The 22,951-nt window shown below is 38.6% G+C and overlaps 1 protein-coding gene and 1 long non-coding RNA gene across 3 annotated transcripts in view; one reads left to right on the forward strand and one right to left on the reverse strand.

Moving 5' to 3' along the window:
• Nucleotides 1-22,951, forward strand: part of LOC117418290 (heat shock 70 kDa protein 12A-like) — a 46,221-nt gene that overhangs the window by 6,897 nt on the left and 16,373 nt on the right. For both annotated transcript variants that reach the window (XM_034031189.3, XM_034031188.3), the window contains exons 2-6: nucleotides 12,057-12,136; nucleotides 13,110-13,237; nucleotides 19,008-19,194; nucleotides 19,841-19,945; nucleotides 20,452-20,568. In XM_034031189.3, coding sequence (XP_033887080.2) covers nucleotides 12,057-12,136; nucleotides 13,110-13,237; nucleotides 19,008-19,194; nucleotides 19,841-19,945; nucleotides 20,452-20,568 — 617 coding nt within the window. The remainder of the gene's footprint in view (nucleotides 1-12,056; nucleotides 12,137-13,109; nucleotides 13,238-19,007; nucleotides 19,195-19,840; nucleotides 19,946-20,451; nucleotides 20,569-22,951) is intronic.
• LOC117418291 (uncharacterized) lies at nucleotides 19,033-21,473 on the reverse strand. The gene is made up of 3 exons (XR_004546800.2): nucleotides 21,304-21,473; nucleotides 20,415-20,604; nucleotides 19,033-19,158 (listed from the first exon to the last, which is right to left on the reverse strand). It is a non-coding gene; the product is annotated as an uncharacterized LOC117418291 (long non-coding RNA).

The following is a 22,951-nucleotide window of genomic DNA, read 5'->3' on the forward strand; positions in this document are numbered from 1 at the left end:
AAGTGGGACACAATCATGAAGTGGAACGAAATTTATTGGATATTTCAAACTTTTTTAACAAATAAAAAACTGAAAAATTGGGCGTGCAAAATTATTCAGCCCCCTTAAGTTAATACTTTGTAGCGCCACCTTTTGCTGCGATTACAGCTGTAAGTCGCTTGGGGTATGTCTCTATCAGTTTTGCACATCGAGAGACTGAAATTTTTGCCCATTCCTCCTTGCAAAACAGCTCGAGCTCAGTGAGGTTGGATGGAGAGCATTTGTGAACAGCAGTTTTCAGTTCTTTCCACAGATTCTCGATTGGATTCAGGTCTGGACTTTGACTTGGCCATTCTAACACCTGGATATGTTTATTTGTGAACCATTCCATTGTAGATTTTGCTTTATGTTTTGGATCATTGTCTTGTTGGAAGACAAATCTCCGTCCCAGTCTCAGGTCTTTTGCAGACTCCATCAGGTTTTCTTCCAGAATGGTCCTGTATTTGGCTCCATCCATCTTCCCATCAATTTTAACCATCTTCCCTGTCCCTGCTGAAGAAAAGCAGGCCCAAACCATGATGCTGCCACCACCATGTTTGACAGTGGGGATGGTGTGTTCAGGGTGATGAGCTGTGTTGCTTTTACGCCAAACATAACGTTTTGCATTGTTGCCAAAAAGTTCGATTTTGGTTTCATCTGACCAGAGCACCTTCTTCCACATGTTTGGTGTGTCTCCCAGGTGGCTTGTGGCAAACTGTAAATGACACTTTTTATGGATATCTTTAAGAAATGGCTTTCTTCTTGCCACTCTTCCATAAAGGCCAGATTTGTGCAGTATACGACTGATTGTTGTCCCATGGACAGAGTCTCCCACCTCAGCTGTAGATCTCTGCAGTTCATCCAGAGTGATCATGGGCCTCTTGGCTGCATCTCTGATCAGTCTTCTCCTTGTATGAGCTGACAGTTTAGAGGGACGGCCAGGTCTTGGTAGATTTGCAGTGGTCTGATACTCCTTCCATTTCAATATTATCGCTTGCACAGTGCTCCTTGGGATGTTTAAAGCTTGGGAAATCTTTTTGTATCCAAATCCGGCTTTAAACTTCTCCACAACAGTATCTCGGACCTGCCTGGTGTGTTCCTTGTTCTTCATGATGCTCTCTGCGCTTTAAACGGACCTCTGAGACTATCACAGTGCAGGTGCATTTATACGGAGACTTGATTACACACAGGTGGATTCTATTTATCATCATTAGTCATTTAGGTCAACATTGGATCATTCAGAGATCCTCACTGAACTTCTGGAGAGAGTTTGCTGCACTGAAAGTAAAGGGGCTGAATAATTTTGCACGCCCAATTTTTCAGTTTTTTATTTGTTAAAAAAGTTTGAAATATCCAATAAATTTCGTTCCACTTCATGATTGTGTCCCACTTGTTGTTGATTCTTCACAAAAAATTACAGTTTCATATCTTTATGTTTGAAGCCTGAAATGTGGCAAAAGGTCGCAAAGTTCAAGGGGGCCGAATACTTTCGCAAGGCACTGTATCTCCTGTAATGTGATGGCCAAACAATGCATCGCCTTTGTTCTGCTATTCCGAACAAGCTTTTATAAAAACAAATCATTAAGCAATCACGGAACTGAGTGTACAAGGATTTGTACAGCTTTCTAGGTTGTGTCAGCCAGTCGGAGCACAGACCACTCATTTATTCCCCAGCAATAGTAAAAATCCAACACAAACCATGTAAACATACCCTCGACCATGCAGTTATATTGTTAATTATGTAATTATAGCCATGTAGTTATAGCACAGCCCTGATGAAACTTGCATTACAATTGAATTGGATGCATTCATGTGCAGTAGTTCAGTTCAGACACAGCTTCAGTTCCATACCCGCCCACTCTGACTTGCTTCAGCTGCCACTGAGCTCTCAACATCTGTCCTTTCTAAAACCACACTGTAAACTGTAATATCCAGAGTGTCACTACATACATTATAATTAGTCAGTGTTGGGGAAGTTAATCTGTTACAATTAGAGGTTTCTTGAACAGAATTGTAACTACTTACCATAATTTATTACTTTGAAAAAACTTAGCTATTTTTTTTTTGGTTTGGTTAGACTGCAACTTAAAATATTTTTTTATGATCCAGCTATCGAACCCTCTCGGTCCCTCCTGACGGCATTTTCCAGCAAGAAACTAGAAAAAATAATTCATGTTTAACTTGCACAGTTGAAGCGCTTTCTGATTTCCATGTAGCTGTAGGCCTTAGTTTGAAATATAACTAAAAGTAACCCACTTATAAAAGCTTTCATTGGATCTCAGAATGTAGCATGCAGGAGGTCCTGAAGATGCAATCAGGTGCTGGGGATCGATTTACCGTCTAAATAAATGTCAATTGTGGAAGAAACAACTGAACAGATAGGTGCAGTTTAACACTTAATTCCAAACAAAAATGTTTGGATAGGATTTTAAAAACATTAGGATTGGATTTTAAGAATAAATAGGTTCACATTATATTTTTAGTGCCCTTTTATAACGTTTGCAATCATGGGAGTGGTCATTCCTGCAATAGCTCAAATACTGTGGTTTGTATTTTTTGATAGGTCTGTGCTAAGATGCTTTCATTTGAGTTCTATAGCAGGTAACTAAGACTGAAGAGCATCTCCTAGTCAAAACACCTTCACACAAAACATAGAAAAACAGTATTTCATGTAAAAGTAACCGTTAAGAATGATTGCAATCATCAGAAAAAGGACGGCATCTATGTATTTGATATCTACCTTCTTCCTCTTCTAATATGTAGCTTTGTGCCCAGCAGTAAGGTTAGGTGACAATAAACTAATCATTTTGATTCCATTATTGAAGTATCAATACGTGGTCTCTTCTCTTAGACAAAATGAATCCATGATATTCCATTCAATCCGTAATCAAGTTTAATCCTTGAATAACAGGGTGCAGCAAGATGGATTCACGTCAGAGAATTGCAGACTCACTGCTGTAAATGCATATGCAGTCGTTAACATGCTCCATTACTCGCCAGTCACACCTAGTAGAAGTGATGTTTGGGAGCTTATTGATTTCAGCTCCATTACTCTGCAGAACAAAATTCATTTTAAGATGACCTGCGTACAGATATCCTTTTCTGAAACGTCAGGAATTAAAATAAATAAAGAAAGAATTGAAACTGGACCATGACAGGTTGGGATGATATCCATGCTGTGGTGACAGCAACCCAACTGTCCTGGTTTGTCTACTAGTTGAACTATGGTGGAAGAATACTAGATTAAATTAAGGTCTATTCTATTGATCTAAAGGTAGCCAAGCTGTCATTTAAATCCTTAAACAAGGGGACTTTGTGAAAATCAACATCTGTAACAGTGTGTGCATTGGAGTTCTTCTGTCTTTTAAATAAATTACCAGGTTTGGACCTTTTTAAATATTTAAACAATGACAGTATTTTTTATTGGTTTTACAGTTACAAAAAAAAAAAGACACCACAGTAGAATCAATGCAATTACAAATTACAGTGGTTCCCTCCTGCTCAGCACTCGTAGCATTGCCCCCACAACCCCTTTCCCAAGAGTGGAGGGGGCAGGGAGACTCACTCTTATAATGCAACTCTACACCACACAGTAAAAGGAAAAGAGAGAGAAGCTAGTTCATATGTAGTCACACAAGTCAGCAATGAGTCTGGATGTGAAGCTGTGGTACATTCAGGGGAGGGATTGCAGTTTAAATTGATCATCATGGTAATATTACAATCCTGATCTAAATCAATTGAAGAGAATCTGTAATCTTCATTTGACATAGCATTGAGGCCTTGTTTACTAGTAATCAAAGTAAAACCCTGATTAAAGTACATTACTATTGTAACCTCGCTGCTTCCAGCTCTGTCCCTTCCCTTCCCTTCCTGGCGATGCCTGCTACACCACTAGATACTAATTGCTTTAAGAGTTTGGTTTCTCCAATATTGAGTTAGCATTTTTCTCTAAATATACCTTTACCTGGTTTTAAGCTTGTCTGGAGAATCCTAAGTGTCTGCATTGAACAGACTTCCCCATTCCATTCAAATCATGTAACAATATGTCCTTTCAATTCTGCAGCTGGTTTTGAAGGGAGATGAGAGACTAATTATCTCCTATTAGAATGTTAAATATGTTAAAATCAGCTTTTCATCTGTATTTTATTTAGATTTAATGACTTGTAATATGCTTATGTTCAGTGGCTGCTTCTAATCATGTTGAGAGTGTATTTCATTCTCTTACACTCCTGGCACAGCAAAGACTGTGCATGAAATACACTCTCAACATGATTAGCAGAAGCGACCAAACATACATTATATTTCAGGGAACACATTCTTATTCTAAAGCTAGGCCTAGAATCAATCAAACGTTGCGTTAGGAAATCCTATCCTGTACAGGCACCAGCTGTTGCAACACATGTTTCTTGCACAGTTCTCTGGGAAGATGGCCAGTTGATGACAGTCAAAAAATGTCCATTCAGAGTCTCCTGTGCTCAGATTTGAGTTCTTTATTATGGGAACTTTGTACTTCTACAGTGATCTTTTATCAAACATCAAACCGCAAGTCTCCACATACTGTTGGCGTATTTCAAAGACCCATGTTGTTCTTTTTTTGTATCCTATCATCAATAAACATGTACAGCTTCTTTGTTCTACAGATTTGGCCAAAAGTTTTGCATCACAAAGTGGAATGAAACCTGCTGAATAATGTTCCGTTAACATATTGAATTGCATACCGCTTTGTAGTTTTCCATATTCCTAACAAAAAAAAATGGACAAATGGAAGAATGTGACATTTCGAAATCTAATATGAAATACTATACTACTGTTATGGCTTCCAGTAGACTTTTGTAGTTTCTTTGATTACATGATGTTAAATACAAGATCTAAATTATGTGTACATTGTTTAAAAAAAAAAAAAAAAGGTCTCAATCCTAAATTTCTAGGTGATGCAGAACTTTTGGCCATAGCTGTATTTAACGATCAGTGAGACTCGGGTGGTTAAGCAGATCCTCTGTGGAACTCGATGTCATGACAACAGAACTGACCGAGCATGGAAGACCTCAGTAGCTTCCTAGATTAGGAGGGGCTTATAAGAGATTGAACTTTCAGAGGAATGCGCTTTAAAGCATTAGGAAATTTACAGTTACTGTTGCTGCTTCCTGTGTACTCTCTATTGTGTATTCCCGAGTCATAAGTCAAACTAAAAATACAACGATAAGTAATACACAGAAGGCAGGATGCAGTAAATGTAGACTGTCTGCTCAACTGTATCATCTGTAAATCCTTATACAGTAAGATCGTTTAAGATTTTTCAAACACCTCTGTTAGTGAACAGCACCATGGTAACCTGTCCTGTTACATGCAATGCCCTCAATCTCTGGTACTTCCAGTTCAGTTCTAACTGCCAGCTATAGTAATATGTAAAGGTCATACGTGTTTTGTGTTTGGCTCTGAATATCCCTATGAAATCCCTTTTTAAAACAGGCATTGCCTATAAATGTATTTGTAAATAGGACAGTTGGGAGCCATTAAATGAGAGAATGTTCAAATTTTTTCAAGCTATGGGAGACACTTGGGTCCCACACGCTGCCGTTGTGCATAGCTGTCTAGACACAATGTCAAGGTTACCCGGGCTGTAGTTTTCACTCTCCCACTTACAAGTCAAAGGCCGGACTCGTCTTTCAACACTTGATTAACCTCCAGTCATCCATACCCAGAACACCCTGGATATGATAGCAAATAGACAATGCAAACATATGTGTTGGAGGTTCATGGTCTAGTCAGTCTTTCAGGCCTGTCCTTTTGGAAAAAAAGGTATTTAATGTTTGCAATGACAACTAGAGAGCAAGGCTGGATATATCACTGTCCTTTCCCACGATGGAAGGGGAGTTTTTAGCTGTCAGAAATAAGGTTATTGCAGATTATCGAGAATACATTTTTAGTACAATAAATAATCAAGACAAAATAAATATCGATAATATCATAATAATCTTTTATTGTTCCAAGGCACTGGTGGTGCAGTTGGACATTTTTAAACTGGCTTTGTACAAGCTTTATTGAACTCTTCAAATACCCATCAGTGCAAAACGATTATATGATGATTAAGAACACATGGATATGTCATTATCTAATAGAGGTATGTATCATTGTATTGTGATACAAAGCCAAAAGCACAACATAGCTCATTGTAGTTTACCAAGTGGTTCACGAATGGAATGTGTTTTATAGTAGGTATGAATACATACACTCCCTACACCATTTCAGTTTTGTCTTTTTAAGAAAATGGGCCATCTTATTCTGCATTATGTAAGCAGCTCGTCAGCACCATCGCGTGTATCGTGATGCATGTCGTAATAGCAAACAAATAATAAAACATATATATTATGCTAAAGTATTCCTTTTAATGTAGTAATTACAAAAAAACATCTTTGGGGGAAAAAAAATGAAGAACAGTTGTCCAACCTAGTGGTTCAGTATTGGTAGGAGATGGAGAATATCAGGGGTGCCACTGCACCTTGTGGGACAGATTGCTTTTTAAAATCCTGCTTCCAGGGTTAAAAAAAACTGCAGTTTGAAGTTGGGTAGACAGGCACAGTGTCTTATCTGTCATCTCTGCGTTTATATAAATGGCTAATTAAGCAAAGTGCTTATCAGAGCCGACACTGAACCCATAATAGCATCCTCCCTTTGACGGCTTGATTGTTGCACATTTTGTTATTTTTTTTTTGGCTGATGAATAATGCTGCATGAAGTACGTCAGCCGTTCAATTTGGAGACTAATGCAGTGGTACAGAAAAGCCAAACTGTGAAAATGACACACAAGTATCAAATGGACCGCTTTAGCTCCTACCACTTGTGTGAATTGATTAAAGTCCACACCAATGGAGTGCTTTCCTCTGCTGCATGGCAGAATGCTTTTTGTGAAACCGCAATTTTCACACTGAGCTGTGATCAATAGGCACCAAACTGATAAATGTGTTTTCCAGGTGGTGGAGAAAACTAAGACTGACGGCCTGGGTGGCACAGCAAGTTAATACACAAGCCTCTTGTGCCTGGGTTTGAATCAATCTTAGGTTGCTAAGTGGTCTCAGATTAGTGGTGTTTAGTCCTCATCCCAATACCTCCACAAGATTTGGCACAAGTGTCTCCTTGAGATAGACTGTGGACGGTGGCAAGGGATATTCAGGGCAGGATTGAGGTGAGGGGAAGCTCTTATACCTACACAGAGCTGCTGTCTCTCACCTTGCACGAGCACTACATTCTTAAGTAAATAAATAAAGCCTAATAATCTGTCTACGAATGCTATGCTTATTTTGTGGTACATACGGTAAGACCGACTTTTTGATGATACTGATGGCATGCAGCTGATCGCTGTCCTAATTTCTGTGTTTGATAAACACGATGTACTTGCAGGTAGAAGATTTGACAGAGTTCATACAGTGAAAGCACTGACTTGTTCATATTGGCCCATGGTTTGAAGAATATGGCTAGCTTTATTGACTATAAAACAAATTACATTTGTATGCTAGTTGCTTCCATTTACAGAACAGTTGTAACGTAGATTGCAACAAACAATAATGTAACTGATAATAACAGAGACGGGGTTGAGATTCAGTAGTTAGTGTAATGGATTAAAAAAACACACACTGACCTGATTACTCTTGGGGGATGCATATGGTATCTCTACTGAAGGAGGTATTGTGTAGGCGCCATTATGTGTACAGTACTTGAGTAGGTTACACATACATTTATCTAGAGAATAACGTATGCATTTGTGACTTGCTTTTGCTTTTCAGATGACCATTATAAAAGCTCACCACTGTATATCTGCATGATGATTTTGCCGTTCCACACATTTTTCCCTGCTGTAAAAGTTGATGTAAATGGCAGGTACCGTTAACCTTCCTTGGTTTCGGTAGACCGTTCAGATGCATGCAATAGACAGAATCTATTTGCACCCACCTGCAACCAACCTACAGCCACCAGAGATCACATTACATTATAAATGGATAAAAACAATAATGAAGCAGTTCAATCGTTTCAGGCTTTACTGTGTAACAAGTCTGCCAGTAACATACATCTCCTGCCACAGCTCTAATTCCCCCATTTAGAGCTATCAGTGTGATGAACCAGTTGCGATCCATGAGGTATATCAACAGAATTATATAATAGTAGAGATTAGGAAACAGCAATAAATAGTTAAATTACAACTGGGCAAGTGATGGTATTTAAGACTTATGTGTCATTGGGTGTTAGTATCATAGTGAAGTATAATAAAATGACAGATTTACAGTGTGTGGAATAACGTATTCTGTTCTCAAGATACATGTAAATATGTACGTGTGACATACAGACAAATGGATGTACTGACAGAGAGACAACTTCACATATTCCCACAGTCTGACTTCCAATACTTTATGTTCAATAATAATGTTCAATTGCAATTTGATAAGCGGTTTTCCCGATGTATGCAAAAATATAAAGTGTGTATGTATGTATGACTACCTCCACTATATCCCTATCCCCAGAGATCCTCCCCTGTAGGGGATAATTAGTATCACCAAAGTCTGACCTGGATAAGCCTAGTTTAAAAAAAAAAAAAAAACTCTTGTCAGCTTTACTGTATCTCCACTCTTGCAAAAGCACATAGCCTCTGCCCACTGCTGTACATTAAATTACACAGTATGTTGGCTGGGTCTGCAGTTATATTTAAATAGACTGTTATTTCCAATGGTTAACCATTCCAGTATTTCACCATGCTTAGGTTTACCACATTTACTGCGTTCATCTTTTATAAGAGGAAACATTCATTAGTACTTGAAGGTATCACATGTAACTGACGTGGTCATAAGGGCTGGCTTCTGTAATGTTTTCTTTCTGTGCTTTGTGGCGAATGTGTTTTTAACTAGCGTTTTCTAGTTGTATAGCACATGAAGAGTACAAGTAAATGTTAATCCGACAGGTGGTCTATGGAGATTAATATGCAAGTCAAATCCCTGGTTGCTGAAGTTCTGATACAGTACCATTTGTTGGGGCCAACAAAAGGAGCATTAAAAAATGCGGGGAATGCAAAAATAAAAAGGGAAGCATTTACAGCCAACAGCATCTTCATTCAATTAAAGAAACAAATCCAGAGAAGTACAAGTCTTTTGGAACTGGCAGTGATGTTTACAGTCTCTGACGTTTTCATCACACACTACTCTCCAGCTCATTGAAAGGAATTGCGCCCTTTGACCCTTTCACTTCCTGTTAAACTTGGTCAAATTCTTATTCGGCTTAAATAAAATCTTTGATAGTTATGCTTTAATAAAGATTTTTACCAGTTTCTTTCCTTCTCTTGCCCCAGATCTGCAGATGGCAAAGTGTATCTCAAACCATACAAAGCATTGCTGTAAATGTATTTAATGCACAGGAGGACAGAAGGTGGGCAGTTTGTGATGTTTTGCTTTTAGAATTTCACTGCTTAGCCACTGCTTAGTCTTTGTTCGTGTGTTTTACAAACACACCCATCAAATTGAGTCATTAACACAATCTACAATAAAAACACTCTGATGCAGTGATAACATATAGCTTTGGATGGGAATTCAGAAATGTGGGGCACCTGGGAACTTTTTGAATGTGTGTGTTACAGCGCTGTCAAACCCTAATCGCTTACGAATATGTATTTATATTGCAAGAAAAGACGATTTCTTGAGTGGTTATTTGTTTTGTAAATCATTGTAAAAATCCACAGGTGAGCCATTTTATTTATTGTGGCTGACACAATAGTTCCATACATTTTCCCTGCCACACTCATCCATTCATTATATAAGTCTCAAATGTGCAGTTTTTAAAGAAACAAGACATCTGGTACTACACTAGACTAAAGAAATTTCTGTTTGCAAGCCATGCTTTTATACTATATTGCGCTTCCTGGATCATTTCACCTTGAGGAGAGACCAACACATTAAACACACAAAGAAATACAAAAATAAAATGCTACTCTATGTATCTCTGTTGTCTATAATGGAACAGTAGATTCATTGTAGAAATGGGGGCCAGTACTCAACAGGTGATGGAGTGGTTTCCTTTGAATGAAGTCAATCGTCAGCTCCAGTAAACCTATGCAATGTAAACCCTGGTGTGTCTTGTAGACCTTTTCATCTGTTCTCTAAAATAAGTCTTCAATTTGTTACGTCAGTAAAAGAATCAAACCTAATCTACCCTCTATTTTGAAACAAAACAAACATCTGTTTACAGTCAGGTGTGTGATTGTTCTAAATGATTTTCATAATACCGTCAAGTAGGATTCAATTACAAAAAATGAATGAAAACTGTTTGAATTATTTCCCTCCTTTACGCTGCTTATTATACTGTTTGTGTAAGGAAATTGGATTTTCATTATCAGTCATACATTCTGTCAAATATTGCCTTAAAGGACCCACTGCACGGTAATTGGTTAATTCTTGCAATTCTTGCAAAACTGTAAAATGTCAAGTAAACAAAGAGTTCATATAATTAAAATTGGACCCGGCACTGTAAAATCTGAGGTAAAGCAACAATATCAAAACAATTTTAAGTTGAGGAGCCTGGTGACATTTTCTTGTCAGCTTTGTTTTCCTTCAAAGGAAAGTACAGCATAGAAAAGAGCACCAAAGACAATCAGCAATTGTTTTGTTGACAAATTATATGAAAAAAAAATGTTGCTAATCGTGTCCATCATTCTAAAGGAAAATGTGATGGTAATATGTACGGAGCTCCTCCTTTATAACGCTATAGTTGGTAGCCATAGTTACGAGACCGTACGATTTGCGTTCTGCTTTATTAACGCGAATAGAAAAGTGCTAGTGGAATGGCATTATGGGGAAAATGGGAGTCATGACCATACCACCTTATAACTGGTTCTGCAGCATAAAGGGATGCCTTATAAATGGGGAGCGCTGTATTAGATTAGATTAGACAGTACAATTCTAAATTGGTGTTAAAACTGGAGTTAAATGTAAAGGTAAAGGTAGCAGCCATTACAAATTGACTTTGCAGTAAATTACAATAAAACCTATTCCAATGTCGCAGCATCCGACTTTACTTCTCGTCCTTATCAAGTAAATTTCACACTGTAACTCAAGTTACATAACTATTGCATTGATTTCATTATACATAGAACACCGTTTTTTAAACACTCAATCACACTAAATCTCAGTTTGTCTGTCATGCTAGTGTTTGTAGATAAGTGATGGCTATTAATTCTTAACTTGTGAAGTGCAAAGTCTCTCTGGTATTTAAACTCTGATTCTGAGATGCCCTGCTGAAGCACATGCTGTTTAACTTGAACTACCAAACAGGTGTCTGGCAAAGAGAGCTGACTTTGCCGACCAATGGAATGAAACATTGTGGTTTATTTCTGAATTCCTATGAAGTGCTGGACAAGCCAATTTCTTCGCATAACTCGCAAGCATGAAGCTGTTTTATTTTTCAGATGTTTCTACTTTTTCTGTTCGGTTGTTAAAGAAGCTGGGGATATAATAAGGTGCATGTCTGTATCTTTACATGTTTACTTGTATCTAGAAAGCCGCTAACCCAATTGTAGTAAACATTATAAGGACATTCTTTATCACAATGCTGCACTTGGACCTTGATGGTGACGGCTATTTTTAAGACGATAACACACCCCCGTGCCAGAATTGTGCACAAATGGTTTGAGAAGCATGACAAAGACTTCGGTCACCTCTCGTGGTCACCACAATCTCCTGCTCTCAATCTAATTGAGCAGGTTTGGGATGAACTTGAACATTCATCATCATAATCCTCTGCCTACCTCTCTGCACCAGTGCGTTAAATGTTTGAATGGATCTCTCGAGATACCTTCCAGCACCTTGTACAGTCAATACCACGTTGTGTCAAGGCTGCGGTCAATGGAAATAGCGACCCAACCCCATATTAGTCCTAACAAAGTAGCCGGGCAGTGTACGCCACACTTACACACTGGTGACACTGATGACTCTGATTTTGTATTTACAGCCGTGACAGTGGGGTGAATGTTACTAAATTGTTTTTGTATTTTCTTTTACTTACAGATTCGGTTTCTGCGTACTCGTCTCCTGCGAAAAGTGTGGGGGATCCTGGAATCACCCCCCTGTCTCCCTCGCATTCTTTGGTAAGAATACTGTAGATCAATATTAAAGAGCAATATAAATAAGAGCCTGCGCTGTCTAGGGATCTGACACATTGGATTAACTTTCCTTTAGTTTTTCTGGCAGTAGACTTCTGTGCTGTAGATGAGGCTGGCGCTTAATATAAAGACACTTGGCTAATCTAACTTTCATATTTCTATTGAAGGTAAATGGAACTGAAGAGGAGTTCCTAAACTCAGTCAAGCCAAACTTTGGTACAGTTACATTAAAACATGCAGCTGTATGTCTGACACATTTTAACATGCTGTAAATGTCATGATCATCTACAATCTAGGCTGTGTGGTCCAGTGGTTAAAGAAAAGGGCTTGTAACTAGGAGGTTCCCGGTTCAAATCCCACCTCAGCCACTGACTCATTGTGTGACCCTGAGCAAGTCATTTAACCTCCTTGTGCTCTGTCTTTCGGGTGAGACATAATTGTAAGTGACTCTGCAGCTGATGCATAGTTCACACACCCTAGTCTCTGTAAGTCGCCTTGGATAAAGACTTCTGCTAAATAAACAAATAATAATAATAATAATCTACATTCTCATGACACTGCATTGACAGATCTACAGCTGTGATGGGGTGTATGTAACTGACATATTTTAATAACTTTTTTTTTACAAAACCTGTTTGCACTTCTCTATTTAAAAAACTACAGTACTAAGTATCTAAAGCTGTGTTTGTGTTTTGTTTTAATGAGCTGGTGAACATTTACAAGAAACCCATTGATAATTTCCCTTTGATATTAAAATTGCTTTGAACTTGAAGCCAAGCTGTTCTTGCACAGTTGTCTTTGTAATAAAATACTTCTTGCAATTCAAAGAAGCTGAATGTTATCCAGAGATTCTTTTTTTTTCTTCATTTCTGTGTTTTTAATTTTTACATAGAGAACAAAAAAACAAATCTTAGTCTTAGGTGTGTCAAATTCAAATGTGTCCTCTTTTGTCTTGCAGAAAGACTCAGACCAAAATGTCCCTGCCCAGCAGACTTACGTTGTTGTCGTGGCTATTGATTTTGGCACCACATCCAGTGGTTATGCCTACAGCTTCACTAAAGAGCCAGAGTGCATTCACATTATGAGGTGAGTGCTGCAATGCAGTAAGATCCCCCTGGCATGCAGGAGGGAGCGATCTGTCAGGCTGTCTGTGGGAGGCTAAAGGAGTTTTGTAGATTTCCTCCAACTCTGAAACTGGGGTCAGAATTATTATCCAGCTTTTAGTTGGCATCAAACAAATAGTTTAGTGGTAATGGTGATGCCTTTGGTTTAATTGCAGCTGAAGCTGATGGATCTGTATTATGAAGTACATTGTCCTGGACAACAGATGTTAATCCATACATACCTATCAGTCTGTTTTTGATTTTGATCTAAGGACTTAGGTGGGCGTGACCGAGTTGAAAGATCCCGTTTTCACATGAGGGAGGCTCCTCGGGGCTTCACAGGAGTTCTAGCTCAAAGTATTTTCAAAGCAACATAAAGGCAGGATTAGAGAAAGATGATACCAATATCTGACCAACGGAACCACTCGGAATGGTTGTAAACACCATAAAATAAGGGAAATGAAAAATGACGTTTTAAGCTACTTCATTTTTGCTTTTGGCGTTCTGTAGTAAATTCTGCCGTAGTGTTCTATGGATGTACATGGAAGAACATTTATTTTTTAATTATGGGGCCAGTTGGCAACACTACTACAAACTGTGCGCTGAACTTTGAAGCATTTGCAAGGATGATACAAAGCTGTGTAAAAATGATTTCCAGCTCTTTGTGAAACACCGATGTCCATTCTGCCTGTTGTTTTTCAAAGTTCTAAAAAGAATAAAACGTTATTTCTGCCAGGATTCTCTGCATACTGACTAATGGCTGTATTCAGAGTTTAAAGTTTAGGCTTGCCAGAAATCTTTCAGGCCATCAACAGTAATATTGTTTTAGTAAAGACTTGCTTAGTAAAGGCACTACCCAGTACAGTGCAGGGTGAGTCAGGCAATCAGGAGCTTGTAGGCTTAAATCCCGACCATTCTGAGTTGACGATCTTGGCTGGAGACCCAAACGGAACACTACATTGGCCTTTGCACTCCTGTGGGATAACTTGGGCAAGCCAAATCTCTTCAAGGTTCAGTTTTTTGGCAATGTCTGCTTCTGAGATTCTTTACATGAAAAGGGACTATTAACTAGACAGCGGGAACGAAGGTCACCAGTTGATCTGAAGTCCTAAACTTACATGAATGAAAACCGCTTATCTAATTGTCATGAAACTTTGCATTAACATTGTTTTGCAAGTTACTGACAATATCAGATTGATCCTCAATTAATCAATTAAGCTCCAGCCATTCTGCACAAGGATTCTGCAGGGATGGAATTAACCCCATCCCTGCCAAACTTTAATACAAAAATAATAACACACACAAACACACACACAATTTACACAGGCAGAACTTTTGCCCTGCCACACACACTTACATTTCTGCATATATCTGGAATCACTTATCAAATTGTCACTTATCAAACATTTCATTAACATTTCTTATTCTATACTGTTCTGTACATACTGTTGATACATCTCATGGTCATAAACCTTTTCATTTTGAATTTCCAGCTGTGGTACATACTTCTCAAAAGACCTTTTGCAGTCTGAAATTGAGTATCCCAGTGAGGAAATGTTTTTGGAAACTACCCATTGTCCCGCTACCGCTAATTCATTTCAGATGGCAACTTCATATGTTCAGTCTTACAGAAAACCCTCAACAGAAGTATGACAATCAGATATTTTACAAAGTTGCTGAAACCACTGTGTTAAAGCCTCACATCTCAGGTGATGACTTCATATGTTATATAAATCCTATAGGTTTTACCTAATATATGGTAGCCATATTTGAGGCCATGTAATTGTACACAGCTGTATTCTATGATTTTCTCAATTAAGTTCCATTACTGATGTTGTCCAGTGTAAAAAAAAAAAAAAAATAAATAAATAAATACCTACCACTGGCCAACTGAGTTCTATAGCACAGAACCTTTGACATAGCATCAATTAAGCCATGTGTTTATACTGCCGCCTAATCCTTTTCCTCCTTCTTACTGAACTCAGACATACAAAATAAACAATGATACCAACCCTGACTCCCAGTTTTATTCAACTGAATTGGCTGATTTGAGTTTCAAAACCTAAAAATAAGCTTGCGTCAAATCCCATCTGAATTAAATAAAGGGAGTGTTTTCACACAATATTATTTTGGCATCTGACTAAACCATCGTGTTGTCTGTTTCTCTTCCTCCAAACCCAATGCAGTGAAACCTTGCTATCAAGGCCAGTCCAGGGACCAACAACATGTGGTCTTAATAGAGGGGAAGCCTTACTATTAAAGGTTGAGACAGGGAGCAAAGACAGTGTAGTCTTGACGAGTTACAGGACTACACTTCCCAGAAGGCCAATTGTTGCTCCAATTGTTTTATTAATTACTGTCAGCTGGTGAATATTGCAAATTACAGCCAGCTGCAGTGTATTTAAGATCAGTAGTCAGTGTTTTCGAGGCTGCTGTGTGAAGAGCCCGACTGCGTCGTTAAAAGGAAGGAAAAAAAGGTACTGTGCGTACGATTTGTCTAAACTGTGTGTTTTTTTGTAAGGATGGGGAAACAGCTTAGCTGTCCCGTGTTAGACAAGGTGTTCCTGAAGTTTAGTTAGCACTCCAAAGTGGAGCTAGGTTTTTGTTTACATTTGTTTATTTTTGTGTGTGTATAAAAATAAAAGAAAATTAGCGCAACCGCGCTGTAAAACCTCAAGTCTGTGTGTTGGGTCTGTGTTCAAAAAGAGGCAAATGAATGAAGTGAAGCTTTTTCACAAGGTGCATAGTTAAAACATTTATCGAATTTTAAGTTGTTATTCTCTCAAAACTGTTCTAATTTACTGTTTTACTTTCTAATATACATTTTTAAATCTAAGTCCTACAAGTTACATTTATGTTTTGTCTAGTTTTTAGAGGTTTTTTTTTAGTTTACAGAATGTTGGTCTCATTAGAGTGGTAATTTTAATACTGGCTTGACATGTTTGGGACTGCTGATGGTGGCCTTGATACTGAATACAGTGGTGGCATTAATATTCAAAGTGTTTTTATATTGCCATACACTAGAAGACTGGCTTTACCTCCTCTGCACTCCCCTGCCTCAAGAGCCCGCTCCTTCTCTACCCTCGCCCTGCATTGGTGGAACGACCTTCCTATGGATGTCAGTACTGCCCAGTCTCTGACCACCTTCTGGCGCCTCCTCAAGACACATCTCTTCAGACAACACCTGTAAAACTCATCTCTTCCCTTCTGGACAATATAGCACTCTGCCTTTAATGCACTTTAACTTGCACTAATATGCTCCCTATTTTACTGTATTTAATCCTGCACTTAACCCAATCTGTAGTATTTTGTATTTCACTTGCACTCATATCTAACCTTGATGTAACTATCAACACTGTTATCTGCTCTTGAACTGTCCTGATATCAAGTTGTACTGTGTTTTGTATTTGCTCTTATTAGCGCTGAAGTCATTGTATTTTCTATCTTGCTCTTAATTGTACTGTAATTATTGTGTTTTTTTTTTTTTTGTATACAACTGGAAGTCGACCTTGGGTAAGGGCATCTGCTAAGAAACAAATAATAATAATAAAGGAGGGACTATAAAAATTGGTGTATTACCAATAAAAATTGATTTTGGATGCTGGTTTATGACGGTACAGCATGTTGGGAAAAGTGGCCTAAATTGTTATGTGGCCTTTTTACCTAGGTAGGTTTTTTCTTTAAATTATTTTAAGTCAGGCTTAGATGCACCATAGATTACTTCTCGCACATTGACCATCCACTTGTGATATGCTTTTGAATATTAAAAAAGAAAATAAACCACACACTCAAAAAGCAATCCCTTTAAAATAAAATAATTTTGTTTTATTGACCAACGTTTCGATACAAAGTGCCTTCATCATGCCACACACGATAGTACTATTATGTAATTTTATATAGCTGTCATGTCTATAGCAATGTTAAATTTCAACACCTCATCTGGGATAGAGAATTTCCCATGTCTACCTTGCTGTAGCTGTTTTGGTTTTTTTTTTTTACTGTTTAGCAGTGTTTATATGACCTAATTGTAGACACCAGTTCCTTTCTCATATTGTTTTCCAGTTTAACACACAGTTGTATAATTCTGTTGAGGAGTTACCAATATAAAGTGACAGTTTGGCTGCCGTGCTTTCTTTGGGTTGCTGAAGTAACATTGAAGTAAATTCTTGCTTACTGTTTTGTGAGTTCCAGGGAGCGGCTAGCTGTCTTTGGCAATGCTGTAACATTACAGAGGGGAGGGGAAGTGTTGTGTATGGAATAGTTTGCTGCCATCATTCTGCAGGCATACTCTTGAAAAGTGGGTGTTGTCTCAGTGTGCCTTTTCACAGTAAAATGAATTGGGTAAAGTGTTTTGTCATTATTGCGTATTGGGTTATTGCTGCCATTTATTGCGGCTTCCCACTAACTCAAGTATGACTGCATTGCAGTGGAGCACAAACAGTAGCAGACTGTAGTTAGACTGAAGATTCATTGAGAAATGTATTTGCCCTGATGCAGTGTTCTGTGATATTTTTACATTCAATGAGTTATGCATGCTGTTCTGCTGTGCAGGTCTCACAGTTTTGATAGAAGCACACTATCAAACATGTACGATCCCCCGCTGGTGTTGAAATCCCCTGTGAAGGGGATATATTGGAGGAGTACATACGTACATGTACTGTAACTGGAAAACTATCCAGTTGTCATGAAACTGTGTTAACATTATTCAGCAGGCGTTATTTAGAATATCAGATTCTGGAGGTTAATGGGGGTGTCTGTTCATTCAGCCAGTTTCTATGCCACACTCATTTTTTCATATCTGAATAATTCCTTATCAAATTGTCATGAAACATGATATTTATTTTTCTATACTATTCTGTATATACTGTTGATAAATGTCTTGGTTATCAACCATTTCATTCTACTGACGGCTTTAATTTAGAATTTACAGCTGTGGCGGGGGGTGTATGTTTTACATGTGTTTCTTAAAGGGAAATGGCACATGTGAGAATAGAGGCTATAACCACTTTAATCAACTGGGAAGTCATCTGAAAGATGATTAGGGACACAATATATGCTTCAGCCTGGATCCACAGCTCACAGAGCCAGGACTACTAATATTAATGTTTCATTAAAATGTTTTAATTTAATTAAAAATGTTTTCCCTTTATACAGTGTGTGCTGTAGCAGATGGACATCGCTGTTGGGAAGAAGCTATTTATAGCTCCTGGTCTTTCTCTGTAAAAAATAAAGTGCTTTTCCACTTGGGCTTAATGAAACCTGGCAGTGACAGAGATATTCAGAGCAGTGTTGGCCTGTGAGGACAGGAGGTTGATTATCCATGATGGGGTGGAGAGGAACGTACAAGTCACACATACATTTGAATGGAATTGTAGCTGAAAGGATAATTCCATGCATATTACCTGTTTGCACTTCCACATATTGCACATATGTCTCAAATGTGCAGTTTTGAAAGAAACACAAGTTATAGCACACATGTATGTTTATTTTAAAACATGATATCTGCTACTACTTTAGGTTCAAAGGTGATTCATTTTTAGGCACAGGACATCTGTTACACTTGCTCATCCTGGGTCACCTTACCAGTGTCTTCTGGGTCAAAGCATGCTACTGGCTGAAACCATGTCAGTCAGATTTGAAACTGGCGCTGGTGAGACCTTGTATAGGTGATATTAAGCTTGACTGTGTTTGTTAGCGTACACACCTTGCTGTTCTGGGCACCATGCTAACAGGCTGCTGCTGTTTCTGTGCAGGCGATGGGAGGGTGGAGACCCTGGAGTGTCCAATCAGAAGACCCCCACCACCATCCTGCTGACTCCGGACGGGAAGTTCCACAGCTTTGGATACGCTGCCCGGGACTTCTACCATGATCTGGACCCCAGCGACTCCAAACACTGGCTGTATCTGGAGAAATTCAAAATGAAGCTGCACACCACCAGCGTAAGAGCACAGGCCCTCACTGACCCCTTCTGAGCAGCGACTGATCTACATGACCTCGCATTGAGATAGACTGGGGCTTTAGCCACCCCCCACCCCAGCTTACTACGTGTGTCTGTAGTCCTATTGATTATTATCACCACATTGCACTCTCTCAAGCAGACTGATAATGTCAATTTAAAACTGGGACAGATGAATAAATGCAGAAAGCAGTAGCATTTACCCCACTCGGACCCCCTGTTCGCTAAATATCTCATTACTCATTGATTATTGTTAAACCTGTTTAATATCCCTCCAATTGACGTTGCCACATATGCTCTTTATCAACGCACTGATGGGGTTCAGCAAGGTGGTTTCAGCTCCTGATATGACAATAATGAGAACGTATTCATTATCACCCAAAAGTGATCATGATAGTCTTGAACCCTGTTTTAACTTACATTAATTGTGACTTTCTCTGTTAGCAGTTCTTCCTCACTCACACAATCTTTATCAGTTTTTCTCTAGTTGGATTTTTAAATCAAGCTGTATCACTGTTCTCTACATCACCACTCAATGAAAGTGTCCAGTTTAGTTGCATGGTGGCTGTATCAAGTAATCTTATGTCTTCAGCAAGACCTTCACAGCTTTCCTTTCCACTTCTCTGCAGACTCTATCGACAGAGACAGAACTGCTGGCGGCCAATGGGAAAAGAGTCAAAGCCCTCGACATCTTTTCATATGCACTGCAGTTCTTTAAGGAGCAGGCACTGAAGGTATGAATCTGTAGGTTAACGCATTCAATCACCGGTCTGTGAAGAATCTTAGCGCAAGTTCTTGAGTATCTCAATATACAGCTATGGCCAAAAGTTTTGCATCACCCTGTTGAATGAACTAATTTTGCTTCATAAATTCGAATTAAACCTGCTGAATAATGTTACGTTAACATATTGAATTACATACCACTTTGTAGTTTTCTATATACTTAACAAAAAATTAACAAAAATGTAAAAATTTGACATTTCGAAGTCTAACATAAAATACTATTATGGCTTTATTATTTTGTAGTTTCTTTGATTACATGATGTTTAATAAAATATGTAAATTATGTTCATACAGTCTCAATCCTAACATTCTCGGTGATGCAAAACTTTTGGCCATAGCTGTAGGTCATGGGGACCCACTAATTTAATGGGTTTTGGTCAGTGTTAACGTGATGTTAATGGTTATGACCAAGGAATTTACCTGGCGGCTGACAGTCATATTTTCCCTTTGGTTTCAGGAGCTGAGTGACCAGGTAGGCTCAGAGTTTCACAGCTCTGATGTGAGATGGGTGATCACTGTACCAGCCATTTGGAAGCAGCCAGCAAAGCAGTTCATGAGGCAAGCTGCGTATAAGGTACAGTCGATCTTCTGGGAGGCGAAACCCATGGATCTATAGACAATGTAAACATTTGTGGATTAGTCAGGAAAAACTCTGACATAGAGTATTTTTGTCATGGGAGAGATAAAGTGATAACAATTTAGCATTTGCATGTCATGAATTTTCATAGATTATAAGTAGGGCGTCTGATTTTCGGGTGAATTTTTTTTCCAAATTCGGGTTAATGCTTTTTTAAAAATCGTGTAGAATTATTTAATAAAAAAAATCGAATGAAATCGGGTGGATTTTTTTTTATATATATAATCAAGAAAGAATAAGTATTCGGGTAGAAGTCTGGTTTTATTTACAAATAAATAAACAAATGCTTAAGCACAAAGTGTTTAAATCCCCAATGTATGTACATTTCCACACAGTGGGGTATGCAAACTTTTGACGACATCTATCTCTCTCCCCTCTGTCTCTTTTTCTCTCTCTCTCTCTCTCTCTCTCGCTCTCACACACACACATAAATACTGTATATGGAGGCATTTCTCTGTTCCAATCAAGTTTTATTTTGTAGTGGAGTTGCAGGTATAATTGCACACAGGAAAACTAAACAACTTTGCTCCATGCTGTTTTACAAAGAGAAACGATCGACTGTTACATCTAAATGCTCTTGGCTTAAATACACACTCATAAAACAAATAACTGGGAAGAAAAGTGACCCTCGCTATGCATTACTTGGGATCAATATCCCCTAAACTAACTTACTTATGAGCCGGTATTCTTACGACGACTCCTGCTGCTTCATACACCCTTGGCTGGGCATTGCCTTCACAAGCACCGCTTGCAGTTTCAAGGTTGTGTAGCTGTAGTTCCTGCAGAGCGGATGCTCTCCTCCTGAGTATACGCAGTGCTCCTCTGTGTAGCATTGCGATGCAGTTCCCCAAAACGATCCCCACCGGATGTTTTTATGCTGACGGACACTCAGTCGAGACCCGACCACCTGCTGATTGAGGACCGGCACAGCCAATCACTCGCTGCCCTTCCTTCTCTACCAAACCTAGCAGGCAGCAAGTCTCAATCGAGTTCCTGTCTGTAAACAATCATTTGATCAAACATAAGAACTCCAAAAATCACACAAAACAAACCCATTTTCACATATAAATTACACCAACACTAATTTACCCCCGGGTATGTTTAAAATATAACAGTAAAGAAATGAAAAAGGAAAGAATGTACAGTTACATGCTGAATTCACATGTCCTTTCTCTTGAAAAAACTATCCAGCGTAGATTGCTCCTCACGTCCGTTGCCTGGTTGCAGTGAAGATGACGGACAGGCAACGATTGCGTTCGTCATGCATGATTCGTACTACAATAGGTAATCTTTGAATTAGCGTTATCTTTTAGTTAGTCAACCATGGTCTTTGTTTTCACTGAGAGAATAACACACTTGACACTGGAGAAAGTTCAGTGTCAGTCAGTACTGAGATCGTTGCATCCGGGTCGATCCTGTACACAATCGTTCTAATAGGGCAAATTTGCATTGAAAAAATGGTTTCTTGCTGTTGAGATCATTAAAAACGGGTGTTCGTTATAAGGGTTCGTTATAGTGAAGTCAGCCTGTAGTTTGTTTTAAATGATATACAATATGCTTAGCAATATAATGTATTTGCATTGCAGTATGTCACAATAAAAATTGAGGTATAAACAGTGGATGGAAGTCGTGGTGGTCTGCTGTATTGTTTCTTGTTGCTGATGGCTGTATTTTCAACTGTGGTGGAGGATGAATATCATTAACATGTTTGTTTAGTTCAATACAGCTATTTAACTTAGTTAGAAGTTATGAAAACATATTTAAAAATGTGTTCCTGGTAATCGGTATTCTCTTTATTTTAAAATGCAGTACAAGATTAGCAGGCAATAAACCATGACTGAAATAATGTGCTTCGGTTTTTTAAACTCAGAGGCACGGCATACAGTAGATGTAGTTCAAGCCAAACACAGTGAACCAATGTGCTGAACTTCAAAAGGACTTCTGTTTCGACCCCTGCCTGGCCCCCAATGAAAATGAAACCCAGAACATAAGCAACCCTTTCACGAAAACCCCTGAGAAGTTTGGTCTTCTCTTTTTTTCACAAGGTAGCCTTCCAGCCTCCATATCATAAAATGTAACCCCCTCATCCTCTGAATGTCATGTGGGGAGGCCCTGATCCGCTGAAATAATTTCGAGCAGCCTAACCGAGAGAAACAGTGTTGTTCACATCCAGATGGAAATATTTCACTTTCATGCTGATGCTTGGAGGCAGTGTAGGTAGTCCCAGGAGATAAGGCAGGAAGGCAATGCAAGCATAATCTAAAATAAAACAGCTGTAGGCAAGCCATTGATAGGCCTGGTGAAATTGTATAAAGTAGGC

The sequence above is a fragment of the Acipenser ruthenus genome, chromosome 13 (assembly GCF_902713425.1).
Source record: "Acipenser ruthenus chromosome 13, fAciRut3.2 maternal haplotype, whole genome shotgun sequence".
NCBI classification, from domain to species: domain Eukaryota; kingdom Metazoa; phylum Chordata; class Actinopteri; order Acipenseriformes; family Acipenseridae; genus Acipenser; species Acipenser ruthenus.